We start from the raw sequence: 20,579 nt of genomic DNA, 5'->3' as shown, positions 1-20,579 counted from the left end.
CAGGTGCAGGGGGCGGGCGGGACCCGCACCTTTGTGGGGACTCTGGGAGGGGGACTTGGCTCAGGTCTAGGTATTTTAAATTTTGGAGTTGGCTGGAGGGGCGAGGGCGGGGTGAGCGCTCAGGCGCAGCTCGTGTGGGCGGGAGCCTGTGGCCTGCAGCCAGTACTCGGGGCGGAGGGGGTGACCGCGTCCGACTCGGGGTGCGTGCAGGGCCAGCGAGGTCTGGTGGGGGGCGGCAGCCAGGCTGGACTCAGCAGACGGGCGTGGAGGGGAGGGCCCGAGGTGGCGGGGAAGGCTGGACGCTGTCCACAGGGAAAGCCGCCGAGTGGTCGGTGCGTAGAGCCCCTCTCCGGCCCCCTGAGATCCCGAGGCAGTGGCAGGGCGGGAGCGGAAGCTGGGGTCCTATGCTGTCCCCAGAGGCTCAGTGGGGGTGCGCCGAGGGGGAGGGCTCGCCCGGGGCCCCCGCTGCCGGGTCAGGGGAGTCGCGCGTTGGGGAGACTGCCACTGATTGATTCACTTGCAGGGAAGGGCTGGGGGCGCCCCTGCGCGGGGGCGCGTGGCCGTGGCGCGGCGCGTGGAGGTTCCCGCTGCTGGCTTCTGTGTTTGGAGAGGGGAATGAGCGCCGTGCGCTGGGCCCGGGAGCGCAGGAGGTGGCAGTGGGTGAGCGATGCGGAGGGTGAAGGGTGGTGCAGCGGGGGCGTCAGAGGTGCCAGGCGCTGGAGAGGCCCCCCGAGCCCAGCGGTCGGGATCGAAGCGGAGCCGTGCGGAGTCCCCGGCCTGGAGTGGACAGGTCTGGCCTGAGCAGGTGTGGTGTCCGGGTTGGGTAGACAGGGACCGCGCCAGGAGAGGAGCCCCCGGGAGTGAGGACGACGGGTGTGAGCGGCTAGAACCAGGTTTCCATGGTACCCTGAGGGGTGGGCTCAGGTCCATGGTAACCGGGTTCAGGCAGCGCAGCAGGGGCTGGGAGGCCGCCGTCGGGGGAGGGGGGGCGGGCAGTCGGGCCTGGTCGCCCAGGGGTCTCGGGCCTCCCTCTGAGCGGGCAGGCAGTCGGGCCTGGTCGCCGAGTGGTCTGGGGCCGCCGTCTGAGCGGGCGGGCAGTCGGGCCTGGTCGCCCAGGGGTCTGGGGCCGCCGGCTGAGCGGGCGGGCAGTCGGGCCTGGTCGCCCAGGGGTCTGGGGCCGCCGTCTGAGCGGGCGGGCAGGCGGGCCTGGTCGCCCAGGGGTCTGGGGCCGCCGTCTGAGCGGGCGGGCAGGCGGGCCTGGTCGCCCAGGGGTCTGGGGCCGCCGTCTGAGCGGGCGGGCAGGCGGGCCTGGTCGCCCAGGGGTCTGGGGCCGCCGTCTGAGCGGGCGGGCAGGCGGGCCTGGTCGCCCAGGGGTCTGGGGCCGCCGTCTGAGCGGGCGGGCAGTCGGGCCTGGTCGTCCAGGGGTCTGGGGCCGCCGTCTGAGCGGGCGGGCAGTCGGGCCTGGTTGTCCAGGGGTCTGGGGCCGGTCCTCTGCCCGCCCGCAGCAGGGCTGACAGCGGTGTCGGGTGAGAAGTGTGCCCGCTGTGGGGATCTTGAGGTTTGCGCACTTTCTTCCCTGCGGCCTGCTTCACCTTCCAGGGCAAGTATAAGAAAAAATAAACATCCTTATATCCTCTCTAAAATGGTAGTCTTTCACTGTGTTTCCTTTGTACATGTCTGTACCTTTTTTTTAAAGATTTTATTTTATTTATTTGAGAGAGAGTTACAGACAGTGAGAGGGAGCGACAGAGAGAGAGAAAGGTCTTCTGTCCATTGGTTCACTCCCCAAATGACCACAACGGCTGGAGCTGCGCCGATCAGGAGCCAGGAGCTTCTTCCGGTCTCCCACGTGGGTGCAGGGCCCAAGCACTTGGGCCATCTTCCACTGCCCTCCCAGGCCACAGCAGAGAGCTGGATCAGAAAAGGAGCAGCCGGGACTAGAACCAGCGCCCATATGGGATGCTGGCACATCCTCCACTGCTTTCCCAGGCCACAGCAGAGGGCTGGATCAGAAGAGGAGCAGCCGGGACTAGAACCAGCGCCCATATGGGATGCTGGCACATCCTCCACTGCCCTCCCAGGCCACAGCAGGGAGCTGGATTGGAAGTGAAGCAGCCGGGTCTTGAACTGGCGCCCACATGGGATGCCGGTGCTGCAGACAGCAGCTTCACCAGCTACACCACAGCGCCGGCCCCTTGTAACTTTCTCACGTGGCGGGCGCTTGGGTCTGTGCCCATCTCTTCTCGGGACAGTGTTGTGCTCCAGCAAGTGCCCTCTGATCGTGCCTGTTGGTGGCTGTCACAGGCGTGTTGGTGGCTGTCACAGGCGTGTTGGTGGCTGTCACGGGCGTGTTGGTGGCTCTCACGGGCGTGTTGGTGGCTGTCACAGGCATGTTGGTGGCTGTCACGGGCATGTTGGTGGCTGTCACGGGCGTGTTGGTGGCTCTCACGGGCGTGTTGGTGGCTCTGTCACAGGCATGTTGGTGGCTGTCACAGGCATGTTGGTGGCTGTCACGGGCGTGTTGGTGGCTGTCACGGGCGTGTTGGTGGCTCTGTCACAGGCATGTTGGTGGCTGTCACGGGCGTGTTGGTGGCTCTGTCACAGGCATGTTGGTGGCTGTCACAGCCGTGTTGGTGGCTCTGTCACAGGCATGTTGGTGGCTGTCACGGCCGTGTTGGTGGCTCTGTCACGGGCGTGTTGGTGGCTGTCACGGGCGTGTTGGTGGCTGTCACGGCCGTGTTGGTGGCTCTGTCACAGGCATGTTGGTGGCTGTCACAGCCGTGTTGGTGGCTCTGTCACAGGCGTGTTGGTGGCTGTCACGGGTGTGTTGGTGGCTGTCACAGCCGTGTTGGTGGCTCTGTCACAGGCATGTTGGTGGCTGTCACGGGCGTGTTGATGGCTCTGTCACAGCCGTGTTGGTGGCTCTGTCACGGGCGTGTTGGTGGCTGTCAGGCATGTTGGTGGCTGTCACGGGCGTGTTGGCTCTGTCACGGGCGTGTTGGTGGCTGTCACGGGCGTGTTGGCTCTGTCACGGGCGTGTTGGTGGCTCTGTCACGGGCATGTGTGGCTGCCGTGTGCTCACAGGGATGCTCCGGGCTCGTGTGCCAGGACAGGCGTGTGGCTGTGGTGCGTGGTCCCTGCTTGCTCCCAGCTGGTGGGAGCAGGAGTTGGACCATCATGTAGCAGAAAAGTATCCCGAATATTCACGAATTAGTGAGTAGATGGATTTCCACCTCTGGGAAGTTAAGGTACTGTCACAAAACCCAGTATTATTCTGCACCTTAAAATCTCCCTGTTGTGGCTGGCATTGAGGTGTACCTGGTAGGGCCTTCAACTGTAACCCAGCATCCCGTATGGGCGCCAGTTCGAGACCCAGCTGTTCCACTTCTGATCCAGCTCTCTGCTGTGGCCTAGGAAAGCAGTAGAAGGTGGCCCAAGTCCTTGGGCCCCTGCACCCACGTGGGAGACCCGGAAGAAGCTCCTGCTCCTGGCTTCGGCTTGGCCCAGCCCTGGCTGTTACGGCCCTCTGGGGAGTGAACCAGCAGATCGCTCTCTGTACCTTGGCTTTCAAATAAATAAATCTCGGCCGGCGCCGCGGCTCACTAGGCTAATCCTCCGCCTTGTGGCGCCGGCACACCGGGTTCTAGTCCCTGTCGGGGCGCCGGATTCTGTCCTGGTTGCCCCTCTTCCAGGCCAGCTCTCTGCTGTGGCCCAGGAAGGCAGTGGAGGATGGCCCAAGTGCTTGGGCCCTGCACCCCATGGGAGACCAGGAGAAGCACCTGGCTCCTGCCTTCAGATCAGCGCGGTGTGCTAGACCTGGCGGCCATTGGAGAGTGAACCAACAGCAAAGGAAGACCTTTCTCTCTCTCTCACTGTCCACTCTGCCTGTCAAAACAACAATAAACCAGAAAAAAGAAACAAGTGTGCCAGTGTATCCAGTTGACTGTAGATGGGGAGATTGTGGGGTCAGCTTCCTTCTAGGCTTTGCTAGGTGTCGGGGGCAGGGTTTGAAGAAGGCGAGGCGGCCAGGGAGGCTTCTGGGAACGCACCTCACCTGTGGTGGGGAGGGGGAGCCGCAGCCCAGGTGGGACCCGCACAGGCAGGTGCTGGTGTTGGGGGCAGGGTTTGAAGAAGGTGAGGCTGCCGGCAGGGAAGGCAGGGTAGACTGTTCCCGCTGAGCCCGGGCAGAGGGCGGGGCTTGGGGGCCAGGCTTCGTCCGTCCCTCCGAGCCGCAGGTGCAGCCCCTTGAGCCGCGTCCTGGGGAGGTGCGGAGCCCCAGGGACGCTGAGAAGTGGGTGGGCGTGCAGAGGGCTCCTTGGTGAGGTCTGCGCGCATCCTCTTAGCTGGGACATCCCCAGGAGTCCGCGGTCAGCGTCCCCCTCGCCTTTAGGTCCCGGCGCCAGCGTCGGGCCTGGGGGTCGGCCCAGGGCCCTCGGTTCTGTCAGCTTCTACACGTGTTCTCTACTTCCTGTTTGTTTAGAGTTCTGTCCCTGCTTTGTCTGAAGCTGCACCAGCAAAGACCTTTTATTCCGTACGTATTCTCCCTCACAGGATGGCAAAGCAGAAGAGAAAAGTTCTCGGAGGGACAGAGGAGCAGAGCAAAAAACGGAAGAAGGCGCCAGCAGAGGGGCCAGGGCAGGCCCCGGAAGCCAGGCCGGACGCGGGGGAGCCAGGCCTGCAGGTGAGGCTGCCGCGGCTGCTGGGCCCCTGGCCGGGCAGGAGGCGGCCGTGCCGGGACCTCTCGGCGCGGTGGATGTCGGGCTGGAACTGTGACTGCTGTTCTCCGGGGGCCGGGCCGGGGCTGCTGTGCGGGGGCCACCTTCTGCGGGGCTCAGCTGCACGGACAGGGCCTGCGCGTGGAGCAGCACCCTCGCGTGTCCTCCATCTGCGCTGTTCCGTGGCGAGCTGCTGTGGGGCAGGGTCCTGCGTGTGCTGTGCAGCTGATCCCCTGCAAGACCCCGCCCCCAGAGTCACGCTGGGGCGGGCGCCCGTCCTAGGTGAGCCTGGTGTCCCGTGTGAGTGCTGAGTGGCGGTCGGCACAGACAGGCCCGGGACGGAAGAACTGCCATAGCAGTGTGGCTTTCTTCCCTCAAGTCTGAGGCTGATGTGGCCCCTGGCACAAATCGCCCGAGAGGGCTGCTAAAGATCCGTGTCCACGTGCGTCCCTCGTCTGCACGGGCCTCTGTGTGTCCCGAACACGTCCTCCCCCTGCTCCTCCTGGTGAGAGACACCTGCCTCTGCTCCTGGTGAGAGACACCCCCCCCTCCTCCTGGGTGAGAGACACCTCCCTGGGACTCCTCCTGGTGAGAGACACCTCCCTGGGACTCCTCCTGGTGAGAGACACCTCCCCCTGCTCCTCCTGGTGAGAGACACCTCCCCCCCCTCCTCCTGGTGAGAGACACCCCCCCCTCCTCCTGGGTGAGAGACACCTCCCTGGGACTCCTCCTGGTGAGAGACACCTCCCTGGGACTCCTCCTGGTGAGAGACACCTCCCCCTGCTCCTCCTGGTGAGAGACACCTCCCCCCCTCCTCCTGGTGAGAGACACCTCCCCCTCCTCCTGGGTGAGAGACACCTCCCCCTCCTCCTGGTGAGAGACACCTCCCCCTCCTCCTGGGTGAGAGACACCTCCCCCCTCCTCCTGGGTGAGAGACACCCCCCCCTCCTCCTGGGTGAGAGACACCTCCCCCCTCCTCCTGGGTGAGAGACACCTCCCCCCTCCTCCTGGGTGAGAGACACCCCCCCCTCCTCCTGGGTGAGAGACACCTCCCCCTGCTCCTGGGTGAGAGACACCTCCCTGGGACTCCTCCTGGGTGAGAGACACCTCCCCCCTCCTCCTGGTGAGAGACACCCCCCCCTCCTGGGTGAGTGACACCTCCCCCTGCTCCTCCTGGTGAATGACACCTCCCCCTGCTCCTCCTGGTGAGTGAGCCATTATTAAAATACTCGCTGATTAGAAGCTTGGGAGACGAGGGAAGACGAACATGGGGTGGGCGTTCTCCGTGTTTCTTGGTGCCAGCTTTTGGCTTGGTTTGTAGCTGCAGTTGGCCCCCCTGGGGGTGTGTGGAGAGCGATTTGCTGATTTGCCGGTGCCGGGCTGCCGTAGGGAGCAGCCCGGCGCGCTCCTGTTTCCTGGAGCAGCCAAGGGCGGCCAGCAGGGGGCGGCGGCCATGCTGCTGTGCCCCGCAGCCGGCCTGGGTCGGCTTTCCTGCAAGGCCCCAGCCCAGGCTGCTGTCCAGGTGTGGAGGACCTCGGGTGGTCTCTGTGGCTCCGGGGTGGGGTCCCCACGTGCCCTCCTGTCCCCTGGAGGCCGAGGAGGCCGAGGCGGTTCTTCCGAAGAAGACGGCTTGGTCCCTGCTGAGAGGTCTGCGCTCACGCTGGGGTTCTCGTGGGAAACTGCTGAGAAGGGGCGGGCCTCTGCAAGCTGAGCTCCGCGTCTGGGGGGCGGGCCTCTGCAAGCTGAGCTCCGCGTCTGGGGGGCGGGCGTGGGTGCTGCTGGAAAAATACTGCGCTGCTCCACCGCGCGTCCGGGATCCGCAGTGCGGATGGAGGAGTCCCTGCCCGCCCAGCGTGGCCGCTGGGTTCCTCCCAGCAATGTCCAGCTGGGAGCCTGCCAGTCAGCCGGCGGCTCCCTGGACCCTGTCCGCCGCTTCCCACAGCACAGGGCTCCGTGCTTGTGCCAGGATTGTCACAGTGTCCCCGATGCCGGGAACTTCACTGCCCCTGGGGGAGCCGTTTCCATAGAGCCCCGGGCGTGGCTCGCGGGCCTGTGGGGGCGTCTGGGCTGTGCGCGTCTGTTCCCCACCCCCGTCTGGTCTGGGCTGTGCGCGTCCTGTCCCCCACCCCCGTCTGGGCTGTGCGCGTCCTGGCCCCCCCCCCCCCCCGGTCTGGGCTGTGCGCGTCCTGTCCCCCCCGTCTGGGCTGTGCGCGTCTGTTCCCCCTGTCTGGGCTGTGCGCGTCCTGTTCCCCCCGTCTGGGCTGTGCGCGTCCGTTCCCCCCGTCTGGGCTATGCGCGTCCTGTTCCCCCCATCTGGGCTGTGCGCGTCCTGTCCCCCCCCCCCGTCTGGGCTGTGCGCGTCTGCCCCCCCCCCCGTCTGGGCTGTGCGCGTCCTGTTCCCCCCGTCTGGGCTGTGCGCGTCTGTCCCCCCCCCCCCCCCGTCTGGGCTGTGCGCGTCCTGTTCCCCCCGTCTGGGCTGTGCGCGTCTGTTCCCCCCCCCCCGTCTGGGCTGTGCGCGTCTGTTCCCCCCCCCCCCCGTCTGGGCTGTGCGCGTCTGTTCCCCCCCCCCCCCGTCTGGGCTGTGCGCGTCTGTTCCCCCCCTCGTCTGGGCTGTGCGCGTCTGTTCCCCCCGTCTGGGCTGTGCGCGTCCTGTCCCCCCACCCCGTCTGGGCTGTGCGCGTCTGCCCCCCCCCCGTCTGGGCTGTGCGCGTCCTGTTCCCCCCGTCTGGGCTGTGCGCGTCTGTCCCCCCCCGCCCCCCGTCTGGGCTGTGCGCGTCCTGTTCCCCCCCCCCCGTCTGGGCTGTGCGCGTCCTGTTCCCCCCGTCTGGGCTGTGCGCGTCTGTTCCCCCCGTCTGGGCTGTGCGCGTCCTGTTCCCCCCGTCTGGGCTGTGCGCGTCTGTTCCCCCCCCCGTCTGGGCTGTGCGCGTCTGTTCCCCCCCCCCCGGTCTGGGCTGTGCGCGTCCTGTTCCCCCCCCCCCCGTCTGGGCTGTGCGCGTCCTGTTCCCCCCGTCTGGGCTGTGCGCGTCTGTTCCCCCCCCCCCCGGTCTGGGCTGTGCGCGTCCTGTTCCCCCCGTCTGGGCTGTGCGCGTCCTGTTCCCCCCGTCTGGGCTGTGCGCGTCTGTCCCCCACCCCCGGTCTGGGCTGTGCGCGTCCTGTTCCCCCCGTCTGGGCTGTGCGCGTCCTGTTCCCCCCGTCTGGGCTGTGCGCGTCTGTCCCCCCCCCCCCCCGGTCTGGGCTGTGCGCGTCCTGTTCCCCCCGTCTGGGCTGTGCGCGTCTGTCCCCCCCCCCCCCCGGTCTGGGCTGTGCGCGTCCTGTTCCCCCCGTCTGGGCTGTGCGCGTCTGTCTCCCACCCCCGGTCTGGGCTGTGCGCGTCCTGTTCCCCCCGTCTGGGCTGTGCGCGTCTGTCCCCCCCCCCCCGTCTGGGCTGTGCGCGTCCTGTTCCCCCCCCCCCGTCTGGGCTGTGCGCGTCCTGTTCCCCCCGTCTGGGCTGTGCGCGTCCTGTTCCCCCCCGTCTGGGCTGTGCGCGTCCTGTTCCCCTCCCCCGTCTGGGCTGTGCGCGTCTGGAGTGTGTGCAGCTGCTGGGCTGCGTGAGGGGCTCCAGGGTCCCTGCCTCAGTGCCCCAGAGGCCCTTGCGAGCGACGGGCAGGACACGTCGGTGCTCTGGTGGCTGGGCCCGAGGACCCTAGCTTTGCCCTCCCCGCCTCCCATGTCCCAGCTTCTGGGACGTTCTGTCTTCAGGAGACTCCAGCCTTCCAGGGCTGGTTTCCTGCTTGCAGCTGGTGAGGACGGAGTTCTAGAAGGCAAATGAGTCTGCGGGGCTGTCCAGGGCAGCAGCCGCATGCCCGGGCTGGCAGGAGTGACAGGTTGCAGTGCCCTGGGAGGGCGCTTCGGGGGCTGTGTGTGACCAGGCGGCTGGAAGGCTGGGCGGGGGTGGCCAGCCACCGCTGAGGTGGGAGGCAGCAAAACGGCTTGTTGGGGCCTTGATTTCCTGCTTCTGTGGCCAGGCAGAAGCCGCCCAGCCTGTGGGCGGAGGCCGTGGACTCCAAGGCAAGCGCGTCGTGGCAGTGGCACGTGCCCCGGCAGGGGTCGCACCGGGCACAGCCCGGAGCCCGCGGTGCGCTGCTCCAGCAGAGCTGCTGCCTCCTGCCAGTTGGCCGAGACAGAAAGTGACGGAAGTTCTCCCTCCCAGAAAGGCAGACTTAGACAGGGAGGAGAGGGAGGAGAGGGAGGGAGGAGAGGGAGGGAGGAGAGGGAGGGGGAGAGGGAGGGGGAGAGGGAGGGAGGAGAGGGAGGGGGAGAGGGAGGGAGGAGAGGGAGGGGGAGAGGGAGGGGGAGCATGCATCTGTTGGTTTATTCCCTCAGTGGCTGTAACAGCAGGGGCTGGCCTGGGACTCCATCCAGCTCTCCCACGGGGGTGGCAGGAGCCCAGGCACTTGGGCCATCTGCTGCTGCGTTCCCGGGCCCCCGGCACATGAGCAGGGAGCTGGATTGGAAGTGGAGCTGCTGGGACTCGAACCGGTCTCGTATGGAATGGCCGCATCACGGGTGGTTTCCTAAGCCGCAGCGGCCTAACCTGCCGCGCCACGGTGCAGATTTTATGTGTGTATTTGAAAGGCTCGTCTCCTCCTGGCGTCTTCCCCGGGGTGCCCCAGCCACGGCCTGACCCGCTGCGCCTGTGCCCCTTGGGGCTGCTGTCGGGGTTTGGAGTGCGCCTCTGCCGGTGTGTTCTGAGGGCACTGCTGCCGTGCAGGGACACCTCCGCCCACTGGGACGGACCTGGCGTTTTGTCCGTTGATGGCCTTGGACTAGGTTGTCAGGTAATGACAGTCCTCCAGGAGAGACTGAGTGCCGTGATCTTGGGCAGTGTCGTGTCACGGTGGTGCTAGCCCTTGGCACGTCTCCCGCCGCACAGGGCGGCTTGCTCGGGTCCGTTGCACCGCGGCCTTTGGGCTTCTCTTGGATCTGGAAGGGGTGTAACGCTGCCGCCACCTCAGGGCCCAGGGCTGGGGACGGGGCGCTGTTCCTGCCGTGGGCGGCAGGGACTCCTTGGCCTGTGTGTGGTAACGTGACATCACGAGGCAGCCTGGTGCGCAGAGAGCTGCAGGGACGTCCTTGTCCTGCTGTCCACTCCGGCCTCCGCCCGCTGTGCCCTGCGCCCCCGAGCACACCCCTCCTGCCCCACATTCCTCTCTGGTGCTGTCGGCTTCCTGCCAGCCTTTCAGTGTATCTTTCACTCTTACGTTCTCACATTCTCTGCGGTGGACCTGTGACACATGTTCTGAAACTCACGGGACTTAAAGCAGCTCCGTGTGCTCTCACCTGGGCTCCGTGTGCTGTCCCTGGGCTCCCGTGTGCTGTCACCTGGGCTCCGTGTGCTGTCACCTGGGCTCCCGTGTGCTGTCCCTGGGCTCCGTGTGCTGTCACCTGGGCTCCGTGTGCTCTCACCTGGGCTCCCGTGTGCTGTCCCTGGGCTCCGTGTGCTGTCACCTGGGCTCCGTGTGCTGTCACCTGGGCTCCCGTGTGCTGTCCCTGGGCTCCGTGTGCTCTCACCTGGGCTCCCGTGTGCTCTCACCTGGGCTCCGTGTGCTGTCACCTGGGCTCCGTGTGCTCTCACCTGGGCTCCGTGTGCTGTCACCTGGGCTCCCGTGTGCTCTCACCTGGGCTCCGTGTGCTCTCACCTGGGCTCCGTGTGCTCTCACCTGGGCTCCCGTGTGCTCTCACCTGGGCTCCGTGTGCTGTCACCTGGGCTCCGTGTGCTCTCACCTGGGCTCCGTGTGCTGTCACCTGGGCTCCCGTGTGCTCTCACCTGGGCTCCCGTGTGCTGTCACCTGGGCTCCGTGTGCTCTCACCTGGGCTCTGTGTGCTGTCCCTGGGCTCTGTGTGCTGTCCCTGGGCTCCGTGTGCTCTCACCTGGGCTCCTGGGTTCCAGGTGTCAGTTGAAGCCTGTGGTTAATCTGCACACTGGGGCTCGTGTTTCCACACGGGATAGGCTATGTGACTGTTGCTGCGTATTTTCTCTGATAACATGGTCCGCCCTGGGGAAGCTGGTGTGAGTGTGGGCTCCGCCCTGGGGAAGCTGGTGAGGGGTGGGCTCTGTCCCTGGGAAGCCGGTCAGGGGAGGGCTCTGTCCTGGGGAAGTTGGTCAGGGGCGGGCTCTGTCCCGGGGAAGCTGGTGAGGGGTGGGCTCTGTCCCGGGGAAGCTGGTGAGGGGTGAGCTCCAACTTGGTAGTGAGCCAGTGAGCCGTGGCTTTGCTGATTCCCTCTTGGCATTCCGTGGCAGACAGGGCTGGGTGGCCACATGCCCTGGCCTTGCCACTACACGTCACGGGCAGTGCCGGAAAGCATGGCGCCTGGAACCCGCAGCCGTCCTGCTCACGAAGCCAGTGGGTCCTTAGGAAGCAGACGACCGTCTTGGAGGTGGCGAGCGCAGGACTTCGTGCGTGACATCCACGTCTTTCTCCAGCTCGTCTTGGGGTGGCCGCCCCAACTCACCTGGCATCTTTCGGCATGAGCAGGTGGAGGTGGGCCCGGGACACGTGGCCTGGTGGGGCCTGTGCCCTGTTGGTGTCTCCTACAGTCTTCCCAGCCTGTTTGTCCACTCAGAAGAACTAGGGCAGAGTTGGAGACTGAACAGCTTTCTCTGCTGCCATGGAGATGTGACGGTCCCACCCTGGGCCAGAGCAAACGGGATTCACTCCCTGCGGCGGCCACTGCGCCCCATGGGCACCGGACACTCGTGAGCCCTGCGGTGCCCAGGTGAAAATGACTCCGTGAGTGTAACAGAGACTCACGCCTGCTGCTTTTCCTGAGCTGCACAGTCTGTGTAGAGAAATGGGGAGCCCCGAGGGAACCAGAAAAACGGGGGTCCCCCTGAGGTCGCCCCCAGCGCTGCCTCCGAGCCTGTCCCATCCTCCCTCCGCTGCCGGTGGCCCTGTGCAGGGGTGGGAGGGGCGCTATGGTTTCGTCCTCTGTGCCCCCAGTGTGACGGAGAAAGTGACGGCTCTCCCTGACACTGCCGGGGCCAGGCTTAGAGAGGTTTGTTTCGTTTTTGAAAGATTTATTTATTAAAAAGTTACAGTGAGAGAGAGAAAGAGAAAGAGATTGATCTCCCATCTGTTGGTTCACTCCCCAAATGGCCACAAGGACCAGAGCTGAGCCAGGTGGAAGCCGGGAGCTCCATCCGGGGGCCCGAGCACGTGGGCCTCCCCCTCTGCCTTCTCAGGCGCGTGAGCGGGGAGCTGGCTCAGAGTGGAGCAGCCGGGACTTGAACTGGTGCCCATGTGGGCTGCCAGCGCTGCAGATGGCGGCCTGAGCTGCTGTGCCACAGTGCCGCCCTTGGAGAGACGTGGTCGTGATGAGCACACTCTGCCATGGTTTAGATGACACAGCTGTGTGACACGCGAGTCGACGTGGCACATGGGCTGACATGGAAATGTTCCCTTTCGCTTCCTGAGTGAGGATATCGGTGAGCAGCAGAGCGATTTACTGGGACTCCCCCAGGTGAGAAGAACGGAAGAGCCTCAGGAGGGGGGTGGCCCCGGAGAGATGAGGGGTGCACCCTAGGGCGCGTGGTGCCGGACAAGACCCCAGACTTGGGCAGAGAGTGGGTCTGCATTCCTGTCCCCAAAACCAGGAGCCACCTGTCTGTCAAATGTCAACCACAAATCCTGTGCACCTGCCAGAGACATGTGGGGGAGGCAGGAACCTCTTCACGGAGAGTCAGCATGCCACCCGTGTCACGGAGTCCTGGAGTCAGCACGCCGCCCGTGTCATGCCAGAAGGGTGGGGAGCCTCCCTGGGGACTCTGCGGAGCATGGTGACCAGCTCCCCCAACCCCGGACTCTTAGGACCCTCAACAGGTGGTTGGAGGAGCTGGGCGTGTGGGGCCGCAGGGTGAGGCACGTTTGGGACACCCAAACCCCACACAGGCCACGCCTCCATCCTGCTCCCTGCTGATGGCCAGGAGCTTCTTCTGGGTCTCCCACGCAGGTGCAGGGGCCCAAGCCCCTGGGCCATCTTCCACTGCTTTCCCAGGCCACAGCAGAGCTGGATTGGAAGTGGAGCAGCCGGGACTCAAATTGGTACTTGATACAGATTCACCCCAAGTGGTGGTCTTGCCTGCTGCACCACGGCCCCTGCCCCAGGAAGGGCCATTCTGATGAGAATGGTTTCTAGAAGTTTCCAGGATCTCACAGTTTGGGACTAGTGTAGAGAATTTATTTATTTATTTATTTATTTGGATAGGCAGAGTTAGAGACAGAAAAGTCTTCCTTCCGTTGGTTCACACCCCAAATGGTCGCTAAGGCCGGCACACTGCGGCTGGCGCATTGCACTGATCCAAAGCCGGGAGCCAGATGCTTCCTCCTGGTCTCCCATGGGGTGCAGGGCCCAAGCACTTGGGCCATCCTCCACTGCACTCCCAGGCCACAGCAGAGAGCTGGCCTGGAAGAGGGGCAACCGGGACAGAATCCGGCGCCCCGACTGGGACTAGAACCAGCACCTCAGGCAGAGGATTAGCCTAGTGAGCTGCGGTGCCAGCCCAGGATATATATTTTTAGATACTGAATTTTTTAATGACTTATTTGAAAGGCAGAGTGACAGCTAGAGGGACACATAGAACTCTTGGATTTGCTGGTTCACTTCCCAAATGGCTGCAACGGCAGAGCTGGGCCCGGCTGAAGCAGGAGCCTGGAATTCCGTCCCGGTCTCCCAGGGGGTTGGTCAGGGCCCTAGAATTGGGCCGTCTTCCACTGCTTTCCCAGGAGCACAGGCTGCGGCTTAACCTCTGCCACAGTGCCGGCCCCAGGATTTTTACATGTCCTCCTTAAGGGGAAGGCCCAGCTGATGGAAAAGATGAAAAATGACATTAAAATCTTTATAGCCTTTTTCTGTGAGAATTCTATGGAGTGCAGCGCTTTTTTTTTTAAAGATTCATTTCAGGGGCTGGCGCTGTGCCATAGTAGGTTAAGCCTCTGCCTGTGGTGCTAACATCCTATGTGGATGCCAGTTCAAGTCCTGGCTGTGCCATTTCTGATCCAGCTCCCTGCTGTGGCCTGGGGAAGCAGTGGAAGATGGCCCAAGTCCTTGGGCCCCTGCCCCCACATGGGAGACCAGGAAGAAGCTCTTGGCTCCTGGCTTCGGATTGGCCCAGCTCCAGCCATTGCAGCCATTTGGGGAGTGAACCAGCAGGTGGAAGATCTCTCCCTTTCTCTGTCTGTAACTGACTCTCATAAATTTAAAAAAAAAAAAAAATTGTTGGGAGGGGAGGGAGCGAGGGAGCCGGCGCGTGCTTCCATCCACTGGTTTCCTTCTCAGATAGTCCAGCAGCCAGGGTGGACTCCATCTGCGTCTCCCACGTGCCAGGCAGTGGCCCACGGACTCAGGCCAGCAGCCACTGCTTCCCCAGCGCGCTAGTGGGCAGCTGGATCAGAAGTGGAGCAGCCGGGGCTCTGAGGCACTTGGACGTGGGGTGTGGGTGTCCTCAGGGCGCCACGGCGGCCTCTTTCCCGCCTTCTCTGAGGCAGGACTGGCGAGCGGGCTGACTTGTGGATGGACCCGCAGGCGGCCTCAGTGGGCTCGCTGTGTTTCGTCCTTTTGTTGCTTCTGAGACCGAATCATGTTTCCGACGCCCGGGTTGCACGGGGCCGGCCGGGCTGCACAGCCGCTGTCCTCCTGTGTCCCATCAGGCGTCAGCTCCCTGTTCCTGCGGCGGCCAAGGAGCCCAAGACCGGATTCTCCCTTTTAGTGTGCAGGCACTGTGCCCACAGCCGGCGGCAGAGCCAGGCCGGGGTCTCCTGGTGAACCTGTGTTTTGTCTCGTCATTGGAAGGGTCAGCCATGGTCAGCTGTTGGTGTGTGAAGCTGGGGCTCCAGAGGCTGCAGGCCCTCCCGGGTGCCGGCTCCGCGGCCTGCCCTGCGCTGTGGAACCTGTGTCTCCTGTCTCGTGGTCTACGGTTGGTGTCTGAAGCCAGGGCTCCCTCCCGGGTGCCGGCTCCGCGGCCTGCCCTGCGCTGTGGAACCTGTGTCTCCTGTCTCGTGGTCTACGGTTGGTGTCTGAAGCCAGGGCTCCCTCCCGGGTGCCGGCTCCGTGGCCTGCCCTGCGCTGTGGAACCTGTGTCTCCTGTCTCGTGGTCTACGGTTGGTGTCTGAAGCCAGGGCTCCCTCCCGGGGTGCCGGCTCCGCGGCCTGCCCTGCGCTGTGGAACCTGTGTCTCCTGTCTCGTGGTCTACGGTTGGTGTCTGAAGCCAGGGCTCCCTCCCGGGGTGCCGGCTCCGCGGCCTGCCCTGCGCTGTGGAACCTGTGTCTCCTGTCTCGTGGTCTACGGTTGGTGTCTGAAGCCAGGGCTCCCTCCCGGGGTGCCGGCTCCGCGGCCTGCCCTGCGCTGTGGAACCTGTGTCTCCAGTGAGCTCAGGACTGCGCTGGGCACCTGTGCTGCTTGAGCCTGTGTGGGGGCCTTCGAGTGTGTGTCTCGGCTCTAAGTGGATGCCGCGGGCCCTGGCCCGTTGGACGGTGCGCTCAGGGACGCTCCCTGTGCCGCGTGGACAGCGGCCTGTGTTTGTGCCGTCTTTTCAGAATTATTTTTGTCATGGAATGAAGATTTCCCAGGATGGAGCCTTCGCAGCTGGAAAAACAGCTGCCGCTTTGAAGACGGTTTCCCAGGCGCGGCGTGCGCCTCCTGCTGTGGGCCCCACTGTGCCTGGGCAGTCTCCAGCGGCAGGGTCCACTCCAGGGCGGAGGGGCCGCCATCGGGTGCGTGTGGGCCCGCAGAGCCCGTTGGCTTCTCGGTGTTGAGCTGCTGTGCTCACGGCTGCTGCTCTAGGGTCTGGTCCTGTTGCCGGTGCTGTGCTGCAGCGGGCTGGGAGCCCGCTTCCCGTACCCGAGCGCCAGTCCCAGTCCCGGCCGCTGCACTCCCCATCCCGCTCCCTGCTCATGCACCTGGGAGGGCAGTCGAAGATGGCCCAAGTGCTTGGGCCCCTGCACCCGCATGGGAGACCCAGATGAAGCTCCTGGCTCAGCCCCAGCTGTGGTGGCCATTTGGGAAGTGAACCAGCAGATGGAAGACCTCCCTCTCTCTATCTCTCTCTCTCCCCATCTCCCTCTCCCTCTGCCTCTTCTTCTCTCCCTCCCCCTCTCCCCCTCCCTTCCCGCTGTAACTGCCTCTCAGATAAATAAATGAATGAATGAATGAATGAATGAATAAATAAAGGCTGATAAGTGAGGGACCCTGGGCTCAGAGCTGCTGCGCCGTCTGCCCCTCCAGACCTCTGTGGTCAAGGCAGGAGGGGAGAGGGGTTGCCCCAGAGTCCAGATGGCCGCGCGCCTGTCCCGGGTTGGGGCAGACCCCGTGAGGCAGAGCACAGCGCCTGCTGTGGTGAGCAGGGAACGCCAGAGCTAAGGGGGCCTGAGTTTGGGGTCTTGGCTTTTCCGTCTGATGGACGTCAGGTAGGGGGGCGGCTCCTGGCCAGCCGTCTCATGCTGCCAGTACAGGGGCTGTCCCTGCAGTTAGGACGGTGTGGAGGACGTGGCGGCAGGGGCTGGTGCTGTGAACTGAGCCAGCTACACTTGCCCCCCAGGGAGGTCTCACAGGCAGAGGCAGAAAGTCCGTCCTAGCCCTGTGCGGCGTCTCACCCGCCTGGTGGGCTGGGTGCGTGCAGAGGGGGTGCGTGAGAGCTGTGTGCACACAAGTGTGTGCTCATGCCCGCCCAGGGTGGGCAGCTCCTCCCAGTGGTTCCCGCTACCCCGGATGCCCAGTGAGCTCGTGGCTGCCCACGCGAGCGTTCCCCCGGCCTTGCTGAGCCACTGCTGCCTGCTGCCCCTGTCCTGGTCCCACAGGGACGTGTCCCCCTGCACTGAGCCTCCCTGTGGCCTGTGCTAAGAGGCGACCTGGGTGCACACTGTCCTGCCCACACAGCACGGCCCCTAGCTGGCGGTCATCCGGGTTCCTGAGGCTTAGGCCCTTGTGGAGCTGTATTGCAGAAGGCTAATGGGGGTGGGTCTATTCAGTGCTGACCTTGGTGCTCCTGAGACGCCGTGGGGAGGGGGTGACGCTGGGCTCCGGAGTCCGGGCAGAGCGGCGGGGGGCAGGCAGCCCTGTGCGGGGCTCCGCTACCTGGCGCTTGTTCCCACCCGACAGCGCGCAGGGCGCCTGGAGCTCATCGTGTTAATCTGAGAGGAGAAGCAATTTATTTATCTCCACGAGGCAGGGCTCTGCCTCAGCCTAAATCATTTCCACGAAGTGCAGTCTCCATTTTTCTCCGTTTGCTTGTGTTCATTACTAGAAAATTAAACTCGATTCAGGAATTTTTAGGGCAGAATTGCACTTCTGGAGCAGAGGGGAACAGGAAGCCTCCGATGCCTCTGGGCGTCTGGGGCCGAGCTGGGCTGCCGTGGGCGTCTGTGGGCCGAGCTGGGGGTGCCGTGGGCGTCTGTGGGCCGAGCTGGGGGTGCCGTGGGCGTCTGGGGCTGAGCTGGGGGTGCCGTGGGCGTCTGGGGCCGAGCTGGGGTGCCGTGGGCGTCTGGGGCTGAGCTGGGGGTGCCGTGGGCGTCTGTGGGGCTGAGCTGGGGGTGCCGTGGGCGTCTGGGGCCGAGCTGGGGTGCCGTGGGCGTCTGGGGCCGAGCTGGGGTGCCGTGGGCGTCTGGGGCTGAGCTGGGGGTGCCGTGGGCGTCTGGGGCCGAGCTGGGGGTGCCGTGGGCGTCTGTGGGCCGAGCTGGGGGTGCCGTGGGCGTCTGGGGCCGAGCTGGGGGTGCCGTGGGCGTCTGGGGCCGAGCTGGGGGTGCCGTGGGCGTCTGTGGGCCGAGCTGGGGGTGCCGTGGGCGTCTGGGGCTGAGCTGGGGGTGCCGTGGGTGTCTGGGGCTGAGCTGGGGGTGCCGTGGGCGTCTGGGGCCGAGCTGGGGTGCCGTGGGCGTCTGGGGCTGAGCTGGGGGTGCCGTGGGCGTCTGTGGGGCTGAGCTGGGGGTGCCGTGGGCGTCTGGGGCCGAGCTGGGGTGCCGTGGGCGTCTGGGGCCGAGCTGGGGTGCCGTGGGCGTCTGGGGCTGAGCTGGGGGTGCCGTGGGCGTCTGTGGGGCTGAGCTGGGGGTGCCGTGGGCGTCTGGGGCCGAGCTGGGGTGCCGTGGGCGTCTGGGGCCGAGCTGGGGTGCCGTGGGCGTCTGGGGCCGAGCTGGGGGTGCCGTGGGCGTCTGTGGGGCTGAGCTGGGGGTGCCGTGGGCGTCTGGGGCCGAGCTGGGGTGCCGTGGGCGTCTGTGGGCCGAGCTGGGGGTGCCGTGGGCGTCTGGGGCCGAGCTGGGGTGCCGTGGGCGTCTGTGGGCCGAGCTGGGGGTGCCGTGGGCGTCTGGGGCTGAGCTGGGGGTGCCGTGGGCGTCTGGGGCTGAGCTGGGGGTGCCGTGGGTGACGGTAGGGCTGAGCCTTGAGCTGGGGGTGCCGTGGGCGTCTGTGGGCCGAGCTGGGGGTGCCGTGGGCGTCTGGGGCCGAGCTGGGGGTGCCGTGGGCGTCTGTGGGGCTGAGCTGGGGGTGCCGTGGGCGTCTGGGGCTGAGCTGGGGGTGCCGTGGGCGTCTGGGGCTGAGCTGGGGGTGCCGTGGGTGACGGTAGGGCTGAGCCTTGAGCTGGGGGTGCCGTGGGCGTCTGTGGGCCGAGCTGGGGGTGCCGTGGGTGTCTGTGGGCTGAGCTGGGGGTGCCGTGGGTGTCTGTGGGCCGAGCTGGGGGTGCCGTGGGTGACTGTAGGGCTGAGCCGTGAGCTGGGGGTGCCGTGGGCGTCTGTGGGCCGAGCTGGGGGTGCCGTGGGCGTCTGTGGGCCGAGCTGGGGGTGCTGTGGGCGTCTGTGGGCCGAGCTGGGGGTGCCGTGGGCGTCTGTGGGCCGAGCTGGGGGTGCCGTGGGCGTCTGTGGGCTGAGCTGGGGGTGCTGTGGGTGTCTGTGGGGCTGAGCTGGGGGTGCTGTGGGCGTCTGTGGGCCGAGCTGGGGGTGCCGTGGGCATCTGTGGGCCGAGCTGGGGGTGCCGTGGGTATCTGTGGGCCGAGCTGGGGGTGCCGTGGGTGTCTGTGGGCTGAGCTGGGGGTGCCGTGGGTGTCTGTGGGCTGAGCTGGGGGTGCCGTGGGTGTCTGTGGGGCTGAGCCGTGAGCTGGGGGTGGGAGGATCCATCCCAAGCTCCCTGGAGAGGCGGGGGCAGAAGCAGCAGAAGTGTGGGGTGACCACACCACCATGAGCCGTTCAGAGGACTCTGGACCTTTGGGGTTCAGGAGTGTGAGCGTCGTCAGCGGGGTGGGAGGCAGTGCCCCCCGCCTTGTCTGCCCTGCGGACAGTGTGTTCCTCCGTTGGGAGATTCCCTACCCCAGGCTGTTCCCAGGTGAGGCAGGACTGGCACTGTCCTCTTCCTGAGGCTTCCGGGGGCGGGTGTTGGGTGCTCGGGTGCTGAGCTCCATAACAGCTCTGCTTGGAATCCCAGCCACCCCGCTTCCCACCCAGCTCCCTGCTAACCATCTGAGACAGCAGCAGGTGATGGCCCAGGTGCTTGGGCCCCTGCACCCATGTGGGAGACCCAGGTGGAGCTCCTGGCTTCAACCTGGCCAGCCCCCGCCATCACAGGCATTTGGGGAATGGACCAACAGTTGGGGGAATCTCGGGCTGTGTCTGTCTCAATATTTCTGTATCTCTGCCTTTCAAATAAATAAAAAAGCAATTAACATAAAAAAGGTTCTGTCTCTGTGCGTCTAATGCCACTGATGTCACACATCTAACACCTAGCGTGTACTCACATGTCAGGAGCAGCCGTAGGGGAGCCGAGGTGTGGTCTGAGGCCTAGCGTGTACTCACGTGTCGGGCGGGGGCAGCCGTAGGGGAGCTGCCATGTGGCCTGAAATATTCCATGGTCTTACTGAGGAAGCGAGACCCTTGTGTTTAGTAGTGAAAATGACGGTGGTATTAAATTCTAGCGTGGGGGCTGGTGCTGTGGCGAAGTGGGTAAAACCTCTGCCTGCGACACCGGCGTCCCACATGGGCCCTGGTTCAAGTCCTGGCTGCTCCAGTTCCCATCCAGCTCCCTGCTGATGGCCTGGGAAAGCAGTGAAAGATGGCCCGAGTAGTTGGGCCCCTGCACCCATGTGGGAGACCTGGAAGAAACTCCTGGCTCTTGGCTTCATACTGGCCCAACCCCAGTTGATATGGCCGCTTGGGAGTCAGTTAGCAAATAGATGATCTCTAATTTTCAAATAATTTTTTTAAAAATCAACAAATTCTAGCTTGGCCTAGAGTATTAGACTTAAGCAGTGGATTCAGGTAGAAGGTTTCATTTATGGCTAGGGAGGGTGTAAAACATGGTGGACCTCTCTCCTTCCCTCCTTCCCTCTTTCCTGTCGTAGGTTGCAGGGATGGGAGACTGGGGCAGCTCGGTGAGACCGCGCCCAGGGCTGGCCGTGAGTGCAGCCGGAGCGCTGAGTCCACTAGCCCCGCTCTCGCTGTGGGCGCGTTCCCAAGGAGCACGGTGCGGCTTTGCTTGTGTTTGGACTTCATATCCACGGGGCACATTAGTGTTTCTGCAGAGCGTTATTTATCTGGAAGGCAGAGCAGCAAGGAACAAGGGAAGCTTGGGAGACGTCTTCTGTGTGCTGGTTCAGTCCCCAGATGACCGCGGTGGCAACAGCTGAGCGAGAGCCCAGACCGTCCTGGTCTCCCGTGAGCACTCGGGTCCTCTGCCCTGCCTCCTAGGGTGTGTTAGCCGTAACTCGGGCAGGTGCCCCCACATGGGAGCCGGCATCAGCCAGCCGTGGGCTAGCCCACCACGCCACGACAGAGCCCAGACCGTCCTGGTCTCCCGTGAGCACTCGGGTCCTCTGCCCTGCCTCCTAGGGCGTGTTAGCCGTAACTCGGGCAGGTG

At 65.1% G+C, this 20,579-nt stretch overlaps 1 protein-coding gene across 2 annotated transcripts in view; it reads left to right on the top strand.

Annotated features, from left to right (window-relative positions):
• CHLSN (cholesin) overlaps nucleotides 1-20,579 on the top strand; it is an 88,937-nt gene that overhangs the window by 15,018 nt on the left and 53,340 nt on the right. For both annotated transcript variants that reach the window (XM_051841074.2, XM_070064271.1), the window contains exon 2: nucleotides 4,552-4,681. In XM_051841074.2, coding sequence (XP_051697034.1) covers nucleotides 4,553-4,681 — 129 coding nt within the window. In that variant the 5' untranslated portion in view covers nucleotide 4,552. The remainder of the gene's footprint in view (nucleotides 1-4,551; nucleotides 4,682-20,579) is intronic.

The sequence above is a fragment of the Oryctolagus cuniculus genome, chromosome 19 (assembly GCF_964237555.1).
Source record: "Oryctolagus cuniculus chromosome 19, mOryCun1.1, whole genome shotgun sequence".
NCBI classification, from domain to species: domain Eukaryota; kingdom Metazoa; phylum Chordata; class Mammalia; order Lagomorpha; family Leporidae; genus Oryctolagus; species Oryctolagus cuniculus.
This window is presented reverse-complemented; position numbering and strand designations above follow the sequence as displayed.